This window comes from Mycetomoellerius zeteki, unplaced genomic scaffold, assembly GCF_001594055.1.
Source record: "Mycetomoellerius zeteki isolate Tzet28-1 unplaced genomic scaffold, Tzet1.0 scaffold9, whole genome shotgun sequence".
Classification (NCBI taxonomy): domain Eukaryota; kingdom Metazoa; phylum Arthropoda; class Insecta; order Hymenoptera; family Formicidae; genus Mycetomoellerius; species Mycetomoellerius zeteki.
The window spans coordinates 252,494-276,211 of NW_017257935.1; the positions used below are offsets into that span (position 1 = coordinate 252,494).

General features: G+C 32.7%; 1 protein-coding gene across 7 annotated transcripts in view; it reads right to left on the bottom strand.

Annotated features, from left to right (window-relative positions):
- Nucleotides 1-23,718, bottom strand: part of RhoGEF2 (Rho guanine nucleotide exchange factor 2) — a 59,053-nt gene that overhangs the window by 31,765 nt on the left and 3,570 nt on the right. For 3 of the 7 annotated variants that reach the window (XM_018459990.1, XM_018459987.1, XM_018459989.1), the window contains exons 2-13: nt 19,955-20,170; nt 16,730-16,779; nt 14,601-14,658; nt 13,461-13,741; nt 11,704-11,928; nt 9,337-9,576; nt 3,921-4,202; nt 3,284-3,373; nt 3,085-3,198; nt 2,871-2,969; nt 1,564-1,656; nt 1,011-1,204 (exon numbers count right to left, since the gene is read on the bottom strand). In XM_018459990.1, the coding sequence (XP_018315492.1) occupies nt 1,011-1,204; nt 1,564-1,656; nt 2,871-2,969; nt 3,085-3,198; nt 3,284-3,373; nt 3,921-4,202; nt 9,337-9,576; nt 11,704-11,928; nt 13,461-13,741; nt 14,601-14,658; nt 16,730-16,779; nt 19,955-20,126 (1,898 nt within the window). In that variant the 5' untranslated portion in view covers nt 20,127-20,170. Of the gene's footprint in view, nt 1-1,010; nt 1,205-1,563; nt 1,657-2,870; nt 2,970-3,084; nt 3,199-3,283; nt 3,374-3,920; nt 4,203-9,336; nt 9,577-11,703; nt 11,929-13,460; nt 13,742-14,600; nt 14,659-16,729; nt 16,780-19,954; nt 20,186-23,718 lie in introns of all 7 variants that reach the window. The other 4 variants (XM_018459993.1, XM_018459992.1, XM_018459988.1 and 1 more) reach the window with 3 other exon arrangements.

The following is a 23,718-nucleotide window of genomic DNA, read 5'->3' on the forward strand; positions in this document are numbered from 1 at the left end:
AAAACTTTAAGCTTTTACATGAGACAATCGAAAATTTCCGCAGATTTTTTTATAGGCACATGACAAGCCCACAAAGTGAGATGAAGATTTCTCATTTCGTTCAGCTCGTAGTTTTTTATGTGTAAAAATTACTGAACTCACAGAAACTGAAAAAAATAGTGACTTTTCGAAAGTAGAGATCTCAAGTTTTAAAACTTTTTTAAATTTAAATTTCGTTTATTTTTAACGAATTTACAGCTGCCTGAATTTTGTCTATTTTTTTTTTACAAAAATTCAAGTATTCCTCTAATTTTTGTGAGTAGTGTACAATTAATTCAAAAAGCTATAAGAAATAGTTCAAGTTTCTTTAAAACACATTAATTTTATTTTAACATGTGACACAATTAGCAGTTAATATCATATGTTCTAGTACTTTTTTATAAATTTTAATGACAAGAAATACATATATCAGTTTCTATTAAAATTTAACTTATTAAAAAGTCTGATATCAAAGACGACTAACGAGTCAATATTACCCAGAATCGTAAGGCTCTTAACATTTTCTCGTAAGACTTGTAAGAGCTTATAAGTGCTTATAACTTTATATAATATCTTTACAAATAACTTCTTGCTAACCGTAAAATTTACAAAAAACTATAGATGTTTACGAATGATCATACGTCTTATGATACATATGCATAAAATTACAATATCAATCATAGTTCTTACAAATTTTACGAAAACAAGTTACGAATCTTACGATTTTGCTTAGAATTGACCCATAAATCTTAATTATCTATGAAATTTTAATGTGATCTATATTTTTCAAATATATAATATATATATATACACATATATTATTTGTTTTTATTCTTTTTCAACTAGATATGTCACTATTGCACTTTAGTTTTATTCAATTCATTGTCAGATAACAAGACTGTTATAGCCACATGTTTTATTTTTATTGGTTTTTATGCTTAATTTAAATTTATAAAAATAAGTGTTAAAAAATTCTATGTAAATAGTCTTACAAATAAGGTTCCATTTTCGGCAAAAGATATGTCTCAATAATTTTCGTTTCGCGCGATTTATCAGACATGCTCTCATCAAGTGAAATATCGGTTGGACCAAAAATTGTGGCCAATCCCGCAGTTCTCTTTTGTTGAAAATGCGTTAACTGTTCGTTTAATTCTTCCTTCGCTTTAGTACGTGCTTTCCAAAATATCTGTACACAAAAACCATAAAAATTAGTCAAAATATCTGTGATTATTAAACGAAAGATAGATACTATATGTATATAAATACTTATAGTTTAAAAATTACTGTTTGAAATGAATGGTCTGTTCTCTGTGGATGAACTGTAAACATTTCCTGCATTTTAAGTAAAATAGACATATATTAGAAGTTTGGCAAAAGCAAGATAGAAAATTTTAGTGCAGTCCAGTGCAGCGACAAAGAACAGATCTAAAACAAGTATAGAAATATATTTGTTACTCAATAAAAATTATAAAAAATTTTTTCTATTATAGTATTCTAAAATAAGATTTCTGTTAATAATGCACTCTGTTTTATGCTTAGGCATACCTTTCTGAGAATTTCTTCTTTATCAGATTCTTTCAAAAGGACATCATCAATCTCATTCGCAACATTCTCATCTACATTATGCAGACGTAATGGCTAAACAAAAAAGTAGTTAAATCATTAAAATAGATGTTAAAAATAATATTGAAATTTTGTTTAAATATACCAAATATTAATTAAGTGCATTTAAAATACAATAGACATAAAAAGGATGTATAATATAATTGGACATTATAAAAAAATGTATAATGATCATACAAATATAAGAAATTATAAAGGCTATAGAATAAGCATGTAAAATTTGTCTCCGTTATAATCGAGCTCAAATTGGTGTCATTAGTAGGCATTTTTAAGATATAAAAGATATAATTCCCAAATATATATATATATTAAATTAAAATCTGAGATAATTAAAATTTTTTTTAATTAAGAATATATTATATATTCATAACATCTAACTTTGATCGCTTATTGGCGCTCTCAAACGTATGTATGTTGTACATTTACATGGTCGGATCTTAATTCTTATTTGTAAATTAAAATTGCATGTTTTTTGTAGTTGTGGTGGAGGAAAGCAAAATAAAAAAAGTGGATTTTCTCGAAAACAGCTGGACCGATTTTTATGAAAAAAAATATATGTTGATAGATAGATATGTAAACATCGTTTAGGAAAGTTTAAGAAAATTTTGTGCAATTTTTAAATAAAAAACTGAAAAAAAACTTTTACGTAAACATTGCAACATTACAACAAAACTAGTATGTAAGTTTTATGTCAACTAATGTGTGCTATTGTGCGCCGGAGCCGTAGCATAGCATAGCGTAGCGCGGAGTTGCGCGAATGATTATTATTTTTACCCAGGTTCCATCTCTCCGATCGATTTGGAAAAAATACATGTTAAAGTAGAGAGTCTAGAAACGTTTTTGTAAAAATGTAGAAGTGGTGTAACTCAAAAATATCACCAAGAAAAATTCATAAAAAAAGCAAGTTTTTTTTCAGAATTTTGATCACAAAAATTGCACAAAATTTTTTTAAACTTATCTAAACAATGTTTACATTTTTTTCTTTTTTTCCCCATTAAAATTGAACCAACTGTTTTCAAGAAAATCCACTTTTATTATTTTGTTTGCTGCCTCCATTACGCCTCAAAAAATGCAATTTCAAGATTTGTAAATATTTGAGAAAATTTTATATCTTAAAGGTGCCAACTAATGACATCATGCCAATTTGAGCTCGATTAGAGCGGGACAAATTTTATATGCTTATTTCGCTATGCCTTATACGAGGAATATTTATGCATTGAATTACTTACCGCACCAGGTACTAGAAAACTAGAATGAATTTCATATGCCCATTTTTTCATCTCTTTGGCATTTCCTTCCTTATATAAATCAGTTACTAAATAAAATAACTGCAAAAATATATATTACGTTTATTATTAATATATCGCGTAATTTTTTCGTCGTAAAAACAATTATATTTTGAAACAATTGCTAATTTAAATGAATATAATCAGGAATAATTACCAAACTAGAAGGATCACTATTAGATAACACATAATTAATAAATACAGCAAGGTGTGCATGATGTCCCCATAGTCTGGATAAAGATTGGAACGGTCCATGATCTTCTAATTGACCCTAAAACATTAATAAATTAAAAAAAACAAATCAATATTCAAGGATCTTGGTAAGTATTTCGTACATAAACTTATGGATAACTTACGATTTCTTGATCGCTAACGTCATCTTCTTCCATTGACATAATTGGCTGTTGGAACGTTGGCAATCCGGGAATAATATCAGTTGCAAGTGCCTGTTTGTTATAAAAAACCATTATTATGAGAAATAAAAACTTATAATTATTATTTTGAATTATTATATAGGTAATACATAAAATCAGCTGTATTATATTGATCCATCTTATTGATGATAAAACCAAAAAGAAAACACGTTTATTTGCTTGTTTGTTATGTATATATATATATATATATACGCTTGTGTACGCGTGATATACAAGTATAATACATATTCAAATTATTAATGTCAGTTTTTAAGATTCCAAATTGCAATTATATTTGCGTAAAATACAAAAACTGATTTTGTTATAAATCGCACCTAACTTCATAATCCAGTGTAGTTACAATGGGTGCAATCAGTACTACAACCGCTCACTGAGCGCTCAGTGAGCTCTTGCATCTAATTGGCATATTCCGTTAGAACTAAAAATATAGATCAAAGATACAAGAGCTCACTGAACGCTCAGTGAGCGATCGTAGTACTGAATGCACTCAATGTGAAATAAAAAAAGTTTAATGAATTAATGAATGATATACATATTTAAAACTAATAAAAATATTTACATCATTTAATGTGGATGAGAAAACGTCTTGCCCTAAAACAGGAGCAGGATATGGTGGCGGTGGTGTTCCCGGTGGTGTGATACATGGTAATTCATTGATATCGATATCATTATGCCTGACATGTCTTGGAGGTAACAAATCGTTCATTGATTCAGAAGCGATTAAACGTTTACTAGCTTCTGATGGAGATATTGCCGTTATTCCCAATTGTTCCGGACTGGACTTTGTTCGCTGATGTTTACTGAGTGCGTTTGAAGCGTTCAAATTGGCATCTTGAGAAAACTGAAATGTAATTCATTATAAATTATTATGTATGTATAAATTAATGAAATTAAGGCAAATGAGAGTATAACGCAGTTGTTGGAGCATGATTAAATTATATTGTTGTTTTGTGCAGTATTTACTTAAATATATATTTCAATTCAAATGTTTCGACTCTTTTTTGAGTCATCAGCGATATACAGTTCTTCAAATCTCTAATACTTCCCTCATAATTTTTATTGTATTTTTTGTATAAAAATTCATTAGATGATGAGAAGTGATTAAAAACAAATGTCAAATACATAATTAGGTTTGGAAATATTGTAAATAGCAATCTTTAATTAAATATTTGTTCGTTTAAAAAAAAATTTTTAATAAAGATATTGTCTCATTAAGAATTTATCACAAGAAGATTTCTTCTGAGATTTCCTTAGTTTTTAATATTTTTGTTTTTACTTTTAATTTAAAAAAATTTTATTTCGAAAATATTTTACTTTTTATTTTTTATTAAGATATCTCAGCCTGTGCTGTGTGAGAAGTAATAGAATTGTCTCAAGGATTACGGATGGACATCTTTAGGACTTCGGATTTGAATGTAAGACATAATGAGACGCTCATTTGACCACAGGACGTCCTCAGGATGTCCCTAGACTATAATAGGATGTTTTAAGGACATCCTGTTCAGCTGTCGGAACGTCCACAGGACGTCCCAGTGCTATTAGGGTATGAAGACACTACAATGGAAGGCTAACATGGAATGATATAGCATGGTAATGCTCATTTTATGTACATTATATTGTACTAAACAGAGAAATTGTCTAAGCCCTGGTCCGCGGCACAATGTAACTCGTAGCCAACGAGTCCAAACTCTGTCTAGAGTCTAGCCCAACAAGGCAAATACTGGATACCCTAGTTTGTATATATTAATACTAATAAAAGTACTGTATTGTCTTTCATTTTCTGTTTATTTAGGTAGACAGTAAATTAAACATAAGTTGAAATGTATTTTTTATAGAGGTCTGCAAATCAAAACATTTGTGAAGTTGAATCGAGTAGAATCAAATCAATAATATAATAGTTGGAATGCACCGTAGATCCAGAAAATACCTGGTATCCGGTATCAACCAGTACTTTTTTACTATTCAATCGGACAGTCGTATATCCTTAATATCCGGCAATATATCCGGCTTTTATATTGAGTTTTCATTGATGCAGAATTCTAATCTTTTCACCTGAACTTCCATATCCAGATAGCCAAGCGTGATGTAGCGTATTGTGCAAACTAATGCATTGCAAATGTTATTATATATTTGCTGTACATTTGCTGACATCAAAATAGGACACATTATTAATACAACAACGTAACTGCTTATATATGTAATCAGTTGTCGAAATTTCTAGAGCAAACTGTGAGCAATGGTGGTGAGCATTATAATGTCGGCAACATGTTAGCAACGAATAATTAATCGTTTCGTCTTGAGCTCATTGCTAACAAAATGCTGACAATATAACAACACTAGTTGTTGTCGAAGATATTCTTGCTGACATATTGCCATCAATTTGCCATCGCAAGAATGTGAATTCCATTGAGTTCAACGCGATAGACATAATGCTGTCTCACCTTGTCCTGAGTTTGTCGAAATTGGTTGCTGAAACATGTCAGCAAATACACTGCATTTGGCTATCTGGGTAGTTTATAATTTTTCAGTTATGGTGGTTTATACCGATCATAGAAACAGATTCTCATTAGAAAATGCTGAAATGTTATTGTCGATTATGAAAAAATTATTAATATTAAACTTCGATTACTGAGCAATGTTAAAATTATATTAAAAACAACTCTGTTCCACAATCGGTCAATTATTATCACTATCTTTCCCTTGCTTTCCCTTTCTTTAAGAATGTTGAGGAATTTGTACCAGATATTCAAAAAATATCCGGTCTCCGGCCGGGTAATTGCCCTACCGGATATCCGGTATTACATTCTTTTTGGATATCCGATATCCGGTAATTTTACTGAAACAACCTTACTTTCACGTGGACTTAGATCGTCGGTATTTTCGGTCGGGAAGCAAAAAAAGTTCAGGCTAGAGAGGAGATACAATTTGAAAACTCGGATTTGATTAAATACAATAAAGTCATCATTACTTGGAGAAAAGTATGCTGTACAATTAAGTGCGTGCGTGCGTGCGTGAGTGCGTGCGTGCGTGTGTGTGTGTGTCATAGACCTATAATATATGGACTACGCACGGCTATAGTACAATATATGCCGGATTTTCGTGAAGCCAGCAAAACTGAGAGAGATAGAGAGAATTGTACCATTTCTCCCCTCCATACATACTCGCAACGCGTGCGCCGTAACAAAATGGAAGAAGAGAGGTGACAGTCAGGTTCTGGCAATTAATTTAGATTACTAATTGTTTACCATTCACGAACGAAAAGACATATTGTCGGTCAGATTTGTTTTAATATATTTACAAGAAACGCATGTACGCATTTTTAATGTGTTTCTATCATCATATGTGTTTTAATCATCATTCGGGCACCTTAGACTAATGATATCGACGGTACTGTAACTTTTAAGTCTAATAACTCAAAAAATACTTAATGAAAAAATATTTTGTTATAGTCTTCTGAAAAGTTTTCGAGATAACTTACAAGAATACGCAATAAAAATAGGAGTTTCCATTAAAAAACATCGATGTAACCTTGACGTGAGATTGATCAGATCATAGTTTTGAACGGTACTGACATATTCACATTTGAAAATGAGTGAAAATCAAGAATTTCCGACATTTTACTTTTTTATTATAAAAAAAAGGGAAGAACTCTGCGCAAGCCGCAGAAAAAATATGTCGTGTTTATGGAGAGGATGCTCTAATTAGACAAATAACAGCGAATTGGTTTCGCCGATTTCGAGATGAAAATTTCTATGTCAAAAAGATACACATCGTTCTGATCGGTCTATTGTGGAAAATGTCGATTAAATCTTTAAAAAAATGGAAGAAAATTGTGTCATGTGAGCAGATATGAGATAGCTAAGGAGCTAAACATTGATCATAAAACTGTTTTGGGACACTTGCGTAAGGCTGGATACACAAAAAAAGCTCGATGTTTGGGTGCCACATGATTTGACGGTAAAAAATTTAAGGGATCGAATTTCCATTTACAAATCGCTGCTGAAACGAAATTGAGCCTTTTCTGAAAAGATTGATAATGGGCGATGAACAGTGTAACATATGATAATAATTTTCGAAAAAGATCGTGGTTGAAACGAGGTAAGACACCACAAACAATCGCAAAACCCAGATTGACGCCAAAGAAAGTGATATGTGTCTGGTGGGACTGGAAAAGTCATTCATTATGAACTGCTGCCGCCAGGCAAAACAATTGATTCTGATCTCTACTGTCAATAATTAATGCAATTGGAGCAATCCATTTAGAAAAAGTGGCCAGAATTGATCAATAAAAAAGGCGTTGTCTTCCAACCTTCCTGACCTTGCACCATCCGATTACCATTTGTTTCGGTCTTTACAGAACTTCCTTAATAATGGAATAAACTTGCAAAAAAGGGCTGCGAAAATTATTCATCTCGATTTTTTTTATCAAGAAATCACAGAAGTTCTACACCGATGGAATAATGGCTCTACCCGAAAAATGGCAAAAGGTCATCGATTAAAACGGCTTGGTTTAATAAACCAATATTTGGTTTAATAAAAGGTTTGTAAACAATTTAAAAAATATGTTTTAATTATACTCCAATTTGTAAAAAGACTTTCCCTAATCCCTATTATGCTTTAAATTCGTTTTTCTAAAAATATTTTATGGAATATAAGAGCCATTTTAATCACAGGTAGCCATAATATCCGTAAGCACTTTTATACGCACACATGCAGGAACGCACGCACATTTAAAAAAATTTATGTATACATAAATAATATATATAAAGATGATGTAAAATAATAAGTTTATAAATACACTTGCACTATACTTACACAAAATGTAACAAATATTTTCTTCTATGTAATATTTATTAAATATAATGACCATAACTTTTTCATATAAGATTTAAATACTATATATTGATTTTAATTACACAGTCAAATTGTACATTTGAAATAAATTATTTATATCATTAATATTAGTATACACTAAATAATCTTAAACATTCTACAACATAGAAATAACAGTATGATACGGTACAAATTTTGGACCGATAAGAATAAATCTAATTAAATAAGAGAAATTCTATATACTTGATCAAAGCGGAGCTTAGTACTTAATAATCTTTAGACTGTCGCACATTGGGATATTTGACTGATTTAGGCAGCTAAAATTATTTTTGTAGTTTAGGTGGATCTTGATCTTGACAAATGTTATCCAGGACATGATCCTGAACAACATTCAAGAGGTTTTAACTGTCGGTCGGACAACTTGAGTAATGCTAATGCCGACTGTACTTTAACTTTTGAGTCTTATAACTTGAAAAATACATAATGAAAAAATATTTTATCATAGTGTTTTGAAAAGCTCTCGAAGTAAGCTACAAGAAAACGTAATGAAAAATAGGAGGTTCCATTAAAAAAAATCAATGTTACCTTGATCTGGTCTTGGCGACGCCACCTAAGATCAAATCAATGGTACCTTCTTATGTCCCCCTCCGAACCATACAACTTTTGTTTGAAACATTTTTTCGTATCCACCATAATTTTCGAGAAATCTTAATGTATTATTGAAAATGGGACACCCTGTATATGGATTATTATAGGGCTTTATGAAGGAACTATCCACGATTTTGGATTTTAAAATTCTGATGGTTTAAAGATTCAATATTTCTATGAGAATACTCTGGTTCTGCTCATGAATGCGATTCAAAACCAAAAAAAATTTCGGCGTGCAGTTTGCAGAATTAGATATGTATACAAATTCATTAGAAATATTTAAGCACTAAGATCTGCTTTGACTGAATATAGAATTTTTCTTATTTAATTAGATAGAAATAATTATTTTTAAAACATAAATTCTTAAACTCATTAAATAAAAAATATTTTTATTCATTTATAACATGACAATTATGTACATATATACGTTCATCAGCAATAAAACGGGTACAGAGGATATCAATGTAACATTATTGGACAATTAATCTACTTACAGAGTTAGAAATTCCCTGATTGACGGTTGAAGGCGTTAAGTGAATCAGCAGATGTCGCTCCGGTTGGACTGTGTTTTGTATGGCAGATGGAGGTCTGGGAGGCAAAGGCGGCGGAGAGAGACTTTGCATGGATAAGGATTTGCGCGACGGCAGTGGGGGTGGCACGTCTACGCCACTGCCACTGCTTGAGAGTGGACAATAACCCGAGGAACACGAGGTATTTGTTACCAATGAGCAAAGCTGCAAGACACAACAAAAAGTTGTTACCAAAGAGGCAAAGCTATAAAACACAACAATGTGTTAGCAAAAATAGGCAAAAGCTTTGGTGCATTTATAATAGATCAAGTATATATACAGTTTGTTACCTCTAATGGAAGGAAGAAAAAATTCTGAATGTAACAAGTTGAAAAAGTAAAATAAAATTTCCTTTCCATAAAAATTAATAAACATTGGAAAATTAATTGTTAAATTTATTTATTATTTATTTATTTGTTGTTAAATTTGGATAATACTAGTTTATATAGCAAAAAAATTTTAAACAAGATATTTCTTATAGAATAAAAAAAATTAAATTATTAAATGACTTGCACAATTTAATATGTAATATTAATATTCTGGTTTTTTGCATGCATACATTAAAAAAAAAAAAACAATTCGACGCACGGTTTGTGGAAATCAGAAATGTATATAAATTCACATTAAGGCTGCGTTCCGTAACTCACTGCCAGTACTGACAGCATGACGTCACTCTAGTGTGTGCTGAAGCAAGCGTTCCATTTTCACAAATATATTGCCAATGTATAGTGAAATGATAGTAACGGAACGTTACTTTCAGCACTGCATACAACTAATACCTAACCAATAAGTAATTTTTAACGTAAGCTGTATTTCAAACATATAGATAAGTGTAAAATTCCATTTTAACTTATTGTTTTCTGAGTATCTTCTTGGCTTAACATCAATTCAAATTGCTTATTGTTTTAAGCATCCAACAGATTACCTTGTCTTTCGCCATTTTGTACTGTGACTGCTACATCTTTCCAGCCGCAGTAGCAGCAGTAGGAAGTGACGATAAAATCTATAACGTCATTATTCCATCGCAATGCTATTGTAGCTTACTGTGACGAATTTTGGAACAGATGCTTTTTACAGTGCTGCCAGTACTGGATACGGAACGTAGCCTAAATAAGAAAGTATTTAAGATTTGTTTTGACCGAAAATAGGATTTTACTCTTAATTAAGAATTAAGAATTAATAAGCAAAAATGGATTTTTTATGACATTAAAATTTTTTTTTAGGTAAATATCTAGTTTAGGTGACCCTCACCGATTTCAATGTCCTTTAGATATGTTATAGGAGAAAGTGTCCTGAGTGATTCTTCACAAGAATTAAGTGGGGAATGGCATTGGTTTAGGAGATATATTAATTAAAGTTTCATAATTTGAACGACTTTCAACGCGAAGTGACTCCCACCCCATCTCCCTCCTGCTTAGGGGCGCACGATTTCCACGCAAAGCGACCCTCATCCCTAATTATTCTTCATATAAAAGTATTAAGATAATAGTACCGAAAAATCAATAGTTTACGAGATAATTTATACCTTATTCTGGCACTTTATTTTATTATCCTTTATTTATAAATTGTAATAACACCACATCCAAAGTTTATTTTACATTTTTTTCAAAATTGTTTCATTTATCGGCATCTTATCTTTTTAATTTTTTATTAAATCCAGAATAAATTTTACGAGTTATTAATACAATAAGTATGATATGATAAGTACCATAAATACTGTAAGTTTGCTCGCGTCGCATGCTCCAAAATGTTCCTATTATAGCTCCTATTCACTTCAACGAGCGCAAAATTGAGTAGGAGCTATCGTAGGAGTATGTTGGAGCATACGACGCAAACAAACGTTGATAGTCTGGGTAGTACATGATAAAAGGAGACCGAATCTAAATGACGTGAGTACAACAAAGACAACAACTTCAGTCGTAAGGTTAGCTAAACTGTGATCTGAATGGTCAGCGAATAAATGAGAACCCACAGAATTAGAGAGACGCTTGCAAACTGAACACACCATGTAATCCTTTCACCGTGTCTTCAACTTTAAAGTGTCCTTTCATTTAAATTCTAAGGCTACGTTCCAAAACTTCCTCTCCGAGGAAAATTTTACTCGAAATATATAGTACACGTAACATATATAACTATAGCATGTAGAGTAAAATCTTCCTCGAAGAGGACGTTTGGAACGTAGCCTTAGATGTGTTAGGTGACAGATAAAAGGTTTCTGATAACTGTACATAACGACTGTTAAAGAAATTTAATGAACAAAAATATACATAAAAAAGGGATAAATAAGCAGACCTGTTCGTTTGTCGTACTAATCGCTGCAAGTTGTTCCTGTAAGGTGCGTACTCTTCTCTCAGCACCAGCCAGCTCCGCCTGTACGGCCGTGATGTGAGTGCTGCTACTGCTAGTGCCAGTTTTTGCCAACTCGCTTCGTAATTTATCTACGTAACTTTGTTCTTTTTCCAACATAAGCTGAAATGTGTGAACTCTCTGTGTTTCCAGCTGCCGCTTCTTCTCAAGCTAAAAAATAAGAGCATCGTAAAGAATAGGCTAGAAACATTTATTATTCTTTTTTTACTTATAATTATGTTAACATAATTCAAGGAAAGATAACTTTCTCAATTCCAGAAAAAAAATCGTTTACACTTTTATCATATTGAATACAATTTATAACCCATCACATCGCGATTTTGTGAAATTTTGGATTAAAGTAATTGTAAATAAAGACTAACTTTGCCATGCAATAATTATATAATATGTCATTCGATCCTATAGTACAACAAAATTGGGCTTCCCTCAAAAAGAAGGAAACAATCCAAATTAGGTCTTGATTTTTATCAATTTCTTAAGTTCCAAAGTATTTAATTTTTCTTTCAATAGATTATTAACCCACAGTCAAAATAATTTACTGGATTTATTGTTCACAAAAATTAATCAATAGCTTTTTCAAGATATTTTATATCTTATTAACTGTGACATTGCAGTTTCGCTGCGGCGTCGCTGCGAAGTTGCAGCGATCTTTCGCCGTCACAAAGTGCGAATTCGCCCCAGGCCGGGAATTGTGAGTGAGCGAAATCTCCAGGGGGGTTGCGTGCGAAAATCGTGATTTATTTGCCAATCCCCAGCTTTTTGTTTTGTATAATATGCGGGAACCTCACAGAGCAAAGAGACAGCGAGACATCGCCAGAAAGAGGTAACCGTTGATGGAGAATGGAGAGGTTGAGATTGTCAGAGTTATCGCCGGTGATGAGGAGTGCGGAGATGGCGAATGCTTCTGGCAACCTGTGGAAGCGACGGCCATGACTGACAAGGAATCTCTGCCTGAACCCAAAAACGGGCTCATGGGACAAACGGCGAGCAAGAGAGAATCCTCGGCGCGAGGACAAGCTAATTGGCAGAAATCAGGCTGCCGGAATCAGCGGAGAGGTCATAATACGACCAAGATATCTAAGCGGGTGACTGGAAACGACCGCTAAGGAAGTTGGAAGAAGAAAAGTCTGCGGGATCGAGAGATACCCCACAGGACTCCGCCAAATACGACGCGCCCGGTACGAAGCGTGGGCTTCGAACACTACGGGGTTCTCGGGGACGGATTTCTATCATAGGGATGACTCGTGGAGATCGCGGCTGCGAGTCAAAAAAGTTATTGTACCCTCGTATAATTTTGAACGCGGCACGGGAGCGAACAGAGCGAACGCCTGAGAGAAGACGGGAGTCGTCTTCGCGACTTTTCGTGTGTGTAAGCCACAGGGCTATGGCCGTCGCGAGGAAAATGTGTTGCGCCGAATGTTACGTTGAATTCGATTGAACGCACTAGTGCGCACCGATGTATATTAAAGCCATCATACACTGATTTAATTTAAGTGTAAAAGTGAAATGCAAATATTTCGAATTATAAAATACATATTTTACCTAACAGCACAATAAAGTGTATTGATTTCGCGATTTAACCGGTCTTTACGCTTATTTATAAACATATCTTTACGTTAACTTGTGTACGACGACTTTAATGTGCACCAGTGCGCACTGAGTACTACGCACTAAATACTTACGTCAACTGGTTGTGGACCCGTAATTCGAGTATTACATGGAGCACTGCCCGCCGGTGCAGTGGATGCTCTGTGAAGGGAAGTCACCGGCTGCGAAGGTGACATGTTCCCAGCTGCTGACAAACTGACTGGACGTTGAGGCTGTTGACTTGTAGCACCAACTACCCCAACTTGTAGACCGGAGGTTGTTGTTGCTGTAGTTGCTGTCGCTATCGCTGCTACTGCTGCCACGCCACTTGACGTTACTGGTTTCTGTTGCACTGTCAGTACAACTTGCGTCGATGCTACAACAAAATTTAAAAAAAAAAGATGCACTCCAAATAATCAAAATACTACTTCTTTATATAAACTTCTTTTAAAAACAAAGCAAATTGTTTTAAACGCATTTCGTGATATGTACAATAAAGGACCCTGTCATAATCCTATGGAAATTAGGTTTCGGCGGATTGTCTGAAATTTTGATATGATATGCTTTCAGCATCCTGAAAATGTCTCCATAGACATAATCCCCGGGAATCAATCCTTCGCCCGCTATGAATCAGCAAAGTAAAGGTTAATAGGTTAATAGGTAGACCTAACTGCAATATCGGACTATATATCACTCTCATACTCCACTACTACCTTCACTCCCAACAAGGACGTATATTAATGTTCTTGGCCATTCTTAAGATAAGCTACAATATGCAATGAAAAATAGTGTACCATTTGGAAAAATCAATGTGACCTTCATATGACTTTCAAACTATTCAAGGTCAAACCAATGACACCATATTATGTACACCTCGAAACCATACAACTTTTGTCTGAAACGTTTTTTTCTAAAATATTCTGTTTCCGAGATAAAAGGGATGTAAGGATGGTCTCAGACACCTAGCATATATATTATATATTTGCCTAGCTAATAAAATTTTATAAAATTATCTATGTATATGCATAACACTGCGCCTTTTTAATATTGATCTTTCATTTCTAATAACACATACTATTTCTATAATAATCATTTTTTAAAATCTTAATTAAAATATTAAATTTCCCGAATTATACAAATACTATAACTCATTTTTAATATATTAACACAAATACCATAATTTGCAGTAATTCCTCAATTTTTAACAAAAACATACAAAATTTAAAAATACTTACATTTTATAAGCTGAACTACATCAGTATGCGTAGATTGCATCACATTGACTCCATTCACCTTTAACACAAAAAACCACTATAAAATCTTCTATATGAGATTTGATTTGTTAATAATAAAGAGTTAATGCAACTTAGATACTAATTTCTTTCAATTCAAAAAATCATGTTTTAATAAAACGAATTCGAAAATGATTTAAATGTTCTCTATTCAGATTAATTCATAAATATAATTGACTCTTTCGTATTTTTTACTTCATATTTTTCTAATCTTTATCGTGCTTTTTTTCTACCAGTTTATGTATGCCTTTCAACAAGCGACACAAATGACACGTGTAACACAATGGATCATTACATCCTTGTTGTTTGTCAATGTTAAACAAAGATGACATGATCACTTTGTCGCACTGTGTCGCTTGTTGGAAGGCGCACTATATTTAGCATTTGAGTAATTCTAAGCATAAGCGACAGAGTAATGAAAAATCAGCGCAAAGAAAGATAAAAAAATAAGAAAATATAGAATAAAAAATATATAAATATAATTACGTTACATGTGTAATAATATATCAAATAAGATCCTTTTTAATTAAACAATTTTGTAAGATTTGTAACTCAAACTATCAATGCAGTTTTATCAAACAAAAATCAAATCTACCTACATGAACTGAACAATCTTCCTAGGCAGCAAGGTGACGTGATTTTCATATCGATAAATGGTGATTATTGGTCTTAGACGTCATGTTCCCAATAATTGACATTTAAAAGACGTGAGTATTCTGATATAACAATAGCGTCAATTTAGAGAAGTCTTTGATAGAGACGTTTTTAATAGGTCGTTTTTAATCAACTATTTGAAATGTTACTGTGACATTATTATGACATTATTTTACGTTACCTCATTATTTGCAACATTATTTGCAACATTAATATATCATTTGATACGTTACTCCTCCAGGATGCATATGATTCGAGTTTATATTTTAAAGTAAGAGGCTCTTATATTTTTCTCGCATCGAGAGAGTGTTGCAACCGTTCTGTTTTATAGAGTTCCTCTATAGTTTCTCACACATGGTCTTACAAAGATATTATTACAAAATGTATACTTTTACCAATAAAAAGTGGATATCTTTTCCTATAATATATTATATATTCATTATTATCAGTCTGAAATTATTATGTTCTTTATCCTTATTATGTTTCGTTGTAGTATGATGTATACAATGTGTTTTATTGTAATATGATATGATGTACGCTATGTTCTCATATAAAATAATGTATCAAAATTATTTTTTATTAATAAATATAAGTGAAATTAACATACATCGTAGACTATTTATTGTTAAAAATTGACATCTTTTACGTCCAAATAGAATTAAATAAGGGTATTCTGATGATGTCATCACATGACGTACCGCTGTACGCGCGTATTCGCGTATCGAAGGATCCGACCAATGTCGCTGACGTTCCATTTTAATGCCGGTATCACACTAACGATTGGAGATTGCGTCTGCGTTCACGTGATATGGGCATAACCTCGATTGGAACATCAGCGATCAGTCGGATCTTCGCTACGCGCATACAGCAATACGCATCATGGAGCGACATCCTGACAAGTCATATTTACGTTTTCTTATGTCATTTTCACGTTTTACTATGACGTCTATGGACTGTGACTTTTTCCGGTCATTTTTTTATATTTCGTTATTTTTACGTGATGAAAAGATAATTAACATCACGACTGACCAAAAACTGACGTGAATATCACGTGACGCTGCTGCCTGGGTTAGTATGTAAAATTTTCATATTTTAGAGACACAATTAGAAACATATATATTTACGAAATAAAAATTTATAGATATATATCAACAAATGCGCAACAATTTATTGTATGTACATACAATGCATTGCAAATAGTACGAGCACAAGATAAAAATTACTATAAGCCTACAAGCAACTATGCACACTAAATTAATTTAAGTTACATAAGTATAATAAAATAAAATTTCCTCGACAAATACGAAGAACTGTACAACAATAAAAAATAACACATAACATATACAAGAAATAATTAATAATCTAGATTAACAAAGCTTCTTGCGTTTTTCCTCAGTATACTTTATTATCATGTTTACCTTGATTATTTTATCGCCTGCATGAAGACCAGCTCTTGCTGCCGCACCGCCTACAAAATATATCATTCTTGTAAGAACATTAATAATCGATATATGTATACTTGTGTAAATACAATTTTTGTTATTATATATACAGGGTGATTCGAAATAAACATTTGTCCTTAAAATAACATATTCTCAACTTAATTCTAAGATGACTTTTTCTTTACCAAAACTTTGTCCAAAGCATAGTTTTGAAATTATAGCACGAAACAGTTAGCAAATTATGAGACGCATAGAGAAGGTAGGTAGAGGAAACGCAACTTCCAAAGCTAGCATTATGTGAAACCCTCGTTGAGACCAGCTGATCGCTACATACGATAGCGCATACATATGCGATTGCAATCTCTTTTTCCTCTCTCTTTCGCACACGCGCGCATAAAATTATCTTGTAAAAATTCGATGACTTTATATTGTTGTAGCTTCTTAAGAAAGAAGGATGAAGACTTCTACATTTATTGTTAATACATATTTTCATTAATAGTGTTACAATTGCGCTACAGTACACTGTTAATGTGTTGGATATTCACAATGGTAGTTCTATAAAGCTAGCAGGACCAAATCAGCAGAATCAAATCGGATCTATCAGAATTTTTAATACTTATTTTGTACTAAGTTGTACCATTAAAGATAATTTTGCACTGTGTGCCATTTCGAAAAAAAATCGTGGCGCTGCTAGCTTAATATTAAAATGGCAGGATCAATTCAAAATAATAGAAAGTAGAAAAATAGTATCATAAATCAAATTGAATTTGTACTAATTTGTACTACCAAAAACAATTACCAAAGTACAATCATAAACAACATTCAAGAGGTTTCAGTCGGTTGGACACTTTGGGTAATGATAACGCCGGTGGTAATGTAATTTTCAAGCCTTATAACTCGAAAAATACTTAATGAAAGAATATTTTATTATAGTGTTTTGAAAAGCTCTCGAGGTAAACTATGAGAATATATAATGAAAAATGGGGATTCCATTAAAAAAATTCAAAGTGCCCTTGTCCTGACCTTGACAACGTTATTGCATGTTAAAAATTTTTTTTTTAAGTTAAGTGTCGAGTTCGCATCGATTTTGTTGTTGACGTCACTAACATGTAGATGGTAAGTATATACTAATAAAAGCATTTTAAGGAGAAAAAAATGTAAAATATTAACTTACTTTCAATGGTAAAAATTAATACAAATTCAGTTTTGTTCATTTTTGCCATTGTTTTTTTTTTACGATTACCTGTATCAGTTTAAATATTACATAAGCTAGCAGCGCCACTGTTTTCTTGGGACTAACACATAATATAGAATTGTTTTTAGTAATACGAATTAGTATACTAATTGTATAATATATATACAAATTCAATCCTGTTGATTTCTGATATTATTTTTCTTTTATTTTTAATTGGTCTTGCCAGCTAAATTTTAAACTAGCAGCGCCACGATTTTTTTTCCAAAATGGCACACAGTACAAAATTATCATTAATGGTACAATTTAGTACAAAATAGAAACTAAAAATTCCGATAGGTCCGATTTGATTTTGCTGATTTGGTCCTGCTAACTGTATAGAGCTCACAATGATCACTCGGTCAACTGAGCACTGTTTGTAACCATCCTATAAATTCATTCCGAAATCTGTATCGTCATGGTGACAAGAAGAGTTAATATGTTACTACAATATAATACTATAATATATTAATATATTACTAGTTAACTTATATCAATTCACATATGTAGTTTGACTAATACGATTCCTGTAATTTTAATGAGTTATAACTACAATGATTATTCATGATTAGTGACAAATTAAAAAGGATAACAACTGCACTGAAGAAGTCTCCAAAATACTAGTCAAAACGCGTGTTTTACTTAAACAACATTCAAGAGGTTGTAGCCGTCGATTAGACATCTTGGATAATGCAAATGTCGGCAGTACTGTAACTTTCGAACCTCATAACTCGAAATATACTTAACGAAAAAATACTTTATTATAACGTTTTGGAAAGTCCTTGAAATAAGCTACAAGAATACGCAATAAAAAATGGAGGGTTCCGTTTAAAAAATTTTATTTAACATGGACCTGACCTTAAGGACATATTCTCAACGTCAAACAAGGTCACTGTCTTCTTTCCCCCTTAAAACCATAAAACTTTTGTCTGAAACATTTTTTAATAAATATTTAATAAAAAGAGGGGTTCCATTTAAAAAATTTTTTAATGGTAACCTTGATCTGACCTTAAGTACATCTTCTCAAGGTCACCTAAGGTCACCAACTTCTTTCTTGATGGTACTTGATGATACCCTTGAAACTATAAAACTTTTGTCTGAAACATTTTTGCCTTAAACTTTTAGATTTTGAGAAAATCGAGTGGATAAATTAAAATCTACCCTGTGTGTGCATGTGCGTGTGCGTGTGTGTACAAATTGTGACAATTTTTGTCCGTCACTGTCGCGAATCGTCAGCGGAGATCTTGCGTCCTCAAGGCTCAGAGGGCGAACGCGCAAGTGGGCGCGCGTACAAGCGCACATGCGAGCGTGCACTAATCATTCGCTTAGTTAATTTATTTTTTAAAAAATTACATTTTTCTTAGTTAGTTTCGCATTTAAATCTAGTATCATCGATCGTGCTCGGTAGCTGAATTTTGTTTTTGTCCAACTTGTTTTGAGAAAAAGCTCTTGAGAAAGAGATTTTGCAAAAAGTCTGGTTACCGAGTCGTCCATGTTGGTAAAAATAGTTGTCAATAAAAAATGCAGTATACTAAAAAGTTGATAAAAAATTCTTAAAAAATTCTTAGAGCTCTATAATAAGAAAATAAATAATTTTTGTGTCTTGCTGTTTTTCTGTAAAATTGATAGTATTTGAATAAAAAATTATCAAAGATCAATATTCGACGATTTTTAGTAATTGACATGTTGTTAACCATTGCAAAAATTTCAAAATGGTACAGGACTTTTCAACTCAGTTTATTCTGCTCTACTTGCGCACGAAATATTTGGTCATTCTAGGACACCCTGTATATATATATTATAGTTTATTTAAAGTATAAATATTAACACATTTGTGACGCCCATACATCCTTAAGTGTTCGCATTGTTCTGACGAAGAAATTTTCATGATTTCGAAAGTAAAGAATAATATGATCTTCGTAGAGTTTATTATGCAAATATATTGATGCAAACATGGAATTTTTGCAGACCTTCCTTTACAGACTGAACGTAGACTGGATTGTCGCCAGAAACTTTCATTCCAAACCCAGCATCGTCCTTGTATACGACCAGAGTGGCGATGGGTGCTGGTTCGATGGCTCCACCACTGATGGCGCCTGCACCAGCTCCGACGCTGCGTCGTAGCGCTGCCGTTCCATTCATCCCTCCTTCGGGCTCCACCTCGCCACACCTCTGTTGCTACCGATCTATCATAATTCTTCCTCTTATAATATAAAAAAGATTTCAAAGCTCTTATATTTTATAAAATGGGATTAATTGTTGCAAATGAAATTCTTTATAATTCCCCCCATTATGTACATATTTTTATACAAAATACATAATTAAATAAAAAATGAGAATTTTATAAAATTCTCATCTCCATTAATCTTCCAGAGGAGTCTTTTAACTTTTTGCGTCATGATGGGCAGTGTTGTGCAGTACCTAGGTACCACCTAGGTACAAATACCTGTAACTAGGTGCAAATTTACCTAGGAACTGTACCGAAATGCTCTTTTTCTGGTACCTATACTTATACCTAGGTACCATTTCTTGTGTACCGATACCTATGGTATAATTTAGGTACATTTTAGTTTTGGATGATACTTTCCTGCACTTTTATAAATAATGACATACTAAATATTTTACTAAAAATTATTTGAATTATTGGTTCGCCATATTGGATCAACCATTTTAAATTTTTTAATTTCGATGCCTTTATCGGTGTTAGCTGGATCTTAAGTGCTCATTTAATTCTGTGTGAATTTATATATTACGTATATAGTTCTTTAAACTGCGCATCGAAATGATTTTTCGGTCTTGAAACATAAACTCTACTGAACTACCGCAGTAATATCACGAGTTAAATCGACTAGCAATTTAACAATTTGATGCTTTTTCGCATCTTAGAATGATCTTAATGCTGAGTGACGTATTAAAATACATAAACAATTAATTCTTAATGCGAAAAATATTACCTCGGCCGGGAGTCGAACCCGGATCTCTTGCATTCCGTGCGAGCGTCCTAAGACTTTAGACTTAATGATTCTATTGGTTGTGTTCTCACATGTAAGGTTGAATAAAATTCAATATTTAATATTGTTTAAGATTTTGACTTCTGATTTCTAATCAACGATCTGAAAAACCCCAGTATACAAAGTTTAAAAAAACCGTCAAATACAAACACAAAGAGTTAAGGCACGTCAATGTTTTATTGCAATTTTTAAGAAAATGAATAGATAGCAAGGTTCACCTTTTTTTAAAAATTTGGTAATGTTGCGATTGCGTGTGTACAAGGATACTAATATACAGTTATTTGTTTAGTTGTAAAAACTGAATAGAAGTTGTGTCTGTATCCTCAGTGACTCATGATGTAGAATTAACAATAAGATTTTGTGCAAATAAAAAACTTGGATTCTTTTTCATGTTTTACATCTTTTTGACGCTAATGTAAATAAGTATAGATTTTAATTTCTAACTAAATTTTTTAATGTCTTATTATATTTGTTTCAAAAGAAATTGGAAAGAATAAGGGCAATAAAAGTCAGGCACAGAAGGCGCAAATAATACATCCATAAAACTTCCATGGCTATGATTTCGATTGGGACAACGTTACAATATTGGACGAGGAACCACACTATAGGAAGAGATTTCGGAGATGATATTCATCAGGGGAGAGACGCACGGACTCAACTTGCAGACGGATATGAAGGGGTTTCCTAAGGCCTATCTCCCGATTATAGATAACTTTTATTCACAGTTTATATATGTTAGTTTGTGTTGTTTCTGAAGAAGGTTCAAAAGTGAGCCGAAACATGTATTTAGTAGAATAAAGAAGTTTTACGCTTTATGGGTGTATTATTTGCGCGACGTCTTCTGCGCCTGACTCCTATTGCCCTTATTCTTTTCAATTTCTTTTGAAATATAGTAGTATTGTGTGGAGATTTTAATGCCAGGCACTTAGTTTGGGATAAAACAAACAAAAAAGGAGAGGTACTGTTCAACAAATGGGCGTTGGATTTAAGATTAGAGGTGTTAAACATTAGAGTGGTTCCTACATGGTAAAAGAGGTACGTCATCAGTGGACGTGTGCTTTGTAAACAGAAACGCTAGAGATAGAACGGCAAGGTGGATGGTCGTCAGGAGGTTACTGTCAGATCATCTTATATACAGAGATATCTTTAACTAAATACGGAGGAGGACAAGGTGCTTTGGTCGCATCGAGACCTACCTTTTTCCCAAATGGAACTATAAATCGTGTGATCTAGACAGAATGCAGGCATACGTAGAAGCAAGATTATGGGCAATTGTTTCAAAGTAGGAACCATCTTTGGAGGAACTCTTGAATATACTTGGGGATATTACTCGAGGCGCCTGTAATCACTCAATGCCAAAGGCTAAAAAGTCAAACAGAAGAAACGTATACTGGTGGAACCCTATAATAAAAGAAACGAGAAATGAATGTAACAGACTGAGACGTGTAATGGTTAGGATTAGAAGGAGCGGGCGCGTAGATGCTAGAAGAATTAAAAGCGATTATAAAAAAGCACATAAAAACCTTAAGATGGAGATTAGGAAGGCCAAGCAAAGCGCTTGGAGGGAGCTGTTGAGTACATTAGAAAAACATCCATGAGGAAAACCCTATAAGTTGGTAATAAGAAAGCTTCGCAGTAGCTTCCCCGGACTATGCGAAATACTTGATTCAGATTTCGTAAATGAAATAGTAAGCATTGAAAAGGGGCTAATGGAGTCAACGCTGTAAGTAGTGCGCAAAAGTTCTATAAATATTATTTAATAGATGTTACAAAAGTGATATAAATTATGGACGTTTCGGTTATTGATTTTAGCCATCTTCAGCACAAAATTCGCAAAACATAAAAATACATATATATCCTACTCTAATACATATATCTATTATCCGTATGGAAGTACATCTCCTTGATTTTAAGATTAAATGTCCATTGTGCACGAGTCTATGGGGAAGCACAATCTTCGGTCCACGAAGTTTCCTTGTTCCTTGGACGAGAGATTGAGATCATACTGTGCAACATCGAACAATTTTAACTTTTTCTGTGATAATTAACATGGCCAAAAATAAATTTACTTATAAAATAATATTTATAAGTAAATAACATTTAGACAACACAAAATACTGAAATCCATTTTAAAGCTTGAATTTGTTCGTTAAGTGCCTCTACTTCCTCCTGAGCATTTTCGAAAATTCGAATTTAGCCAGTCTTACTTAAGATGCCTTTTCATTTTCAACTGATGCTCGACGCTCATTTTTAGTGTCAAAATAGGTCACGTGATCGAAATGGACGCTATTGATATGATATTCGTGAATTTTTATCACGTTATTTGTTTTGACGCTAAAAATGAGAGTCAGCATGAAAAATTTCCTTGACAATTTCAACAAAATTCCATGAGAATTCCAGGATTTTCAAGGGTAAAAAAAATTTTCTGAGAATTCCAGGTTTTCCAGGTAGAGGACACCTTGTTTATATACTTATTTTAAGATTAGCGTAAAAAAATGTATAAAATAAAAACAAGTTCAAATTTTATTTCATTTGCATAAAACTTTATGCAATCTGCAACATGAGTCACTAAGAGCACAAACACAACATTACAAAGTTCTTGCAACGAAACAAACAAACAAAGAAATGTTTCAGACAAAGTTTACTTGTTTTTCCCCGTAGAATCCAAATATGTAACATTTTACAGGGGGTCCCATTTGAAACTTTAAAGTTACCTTCGCCCC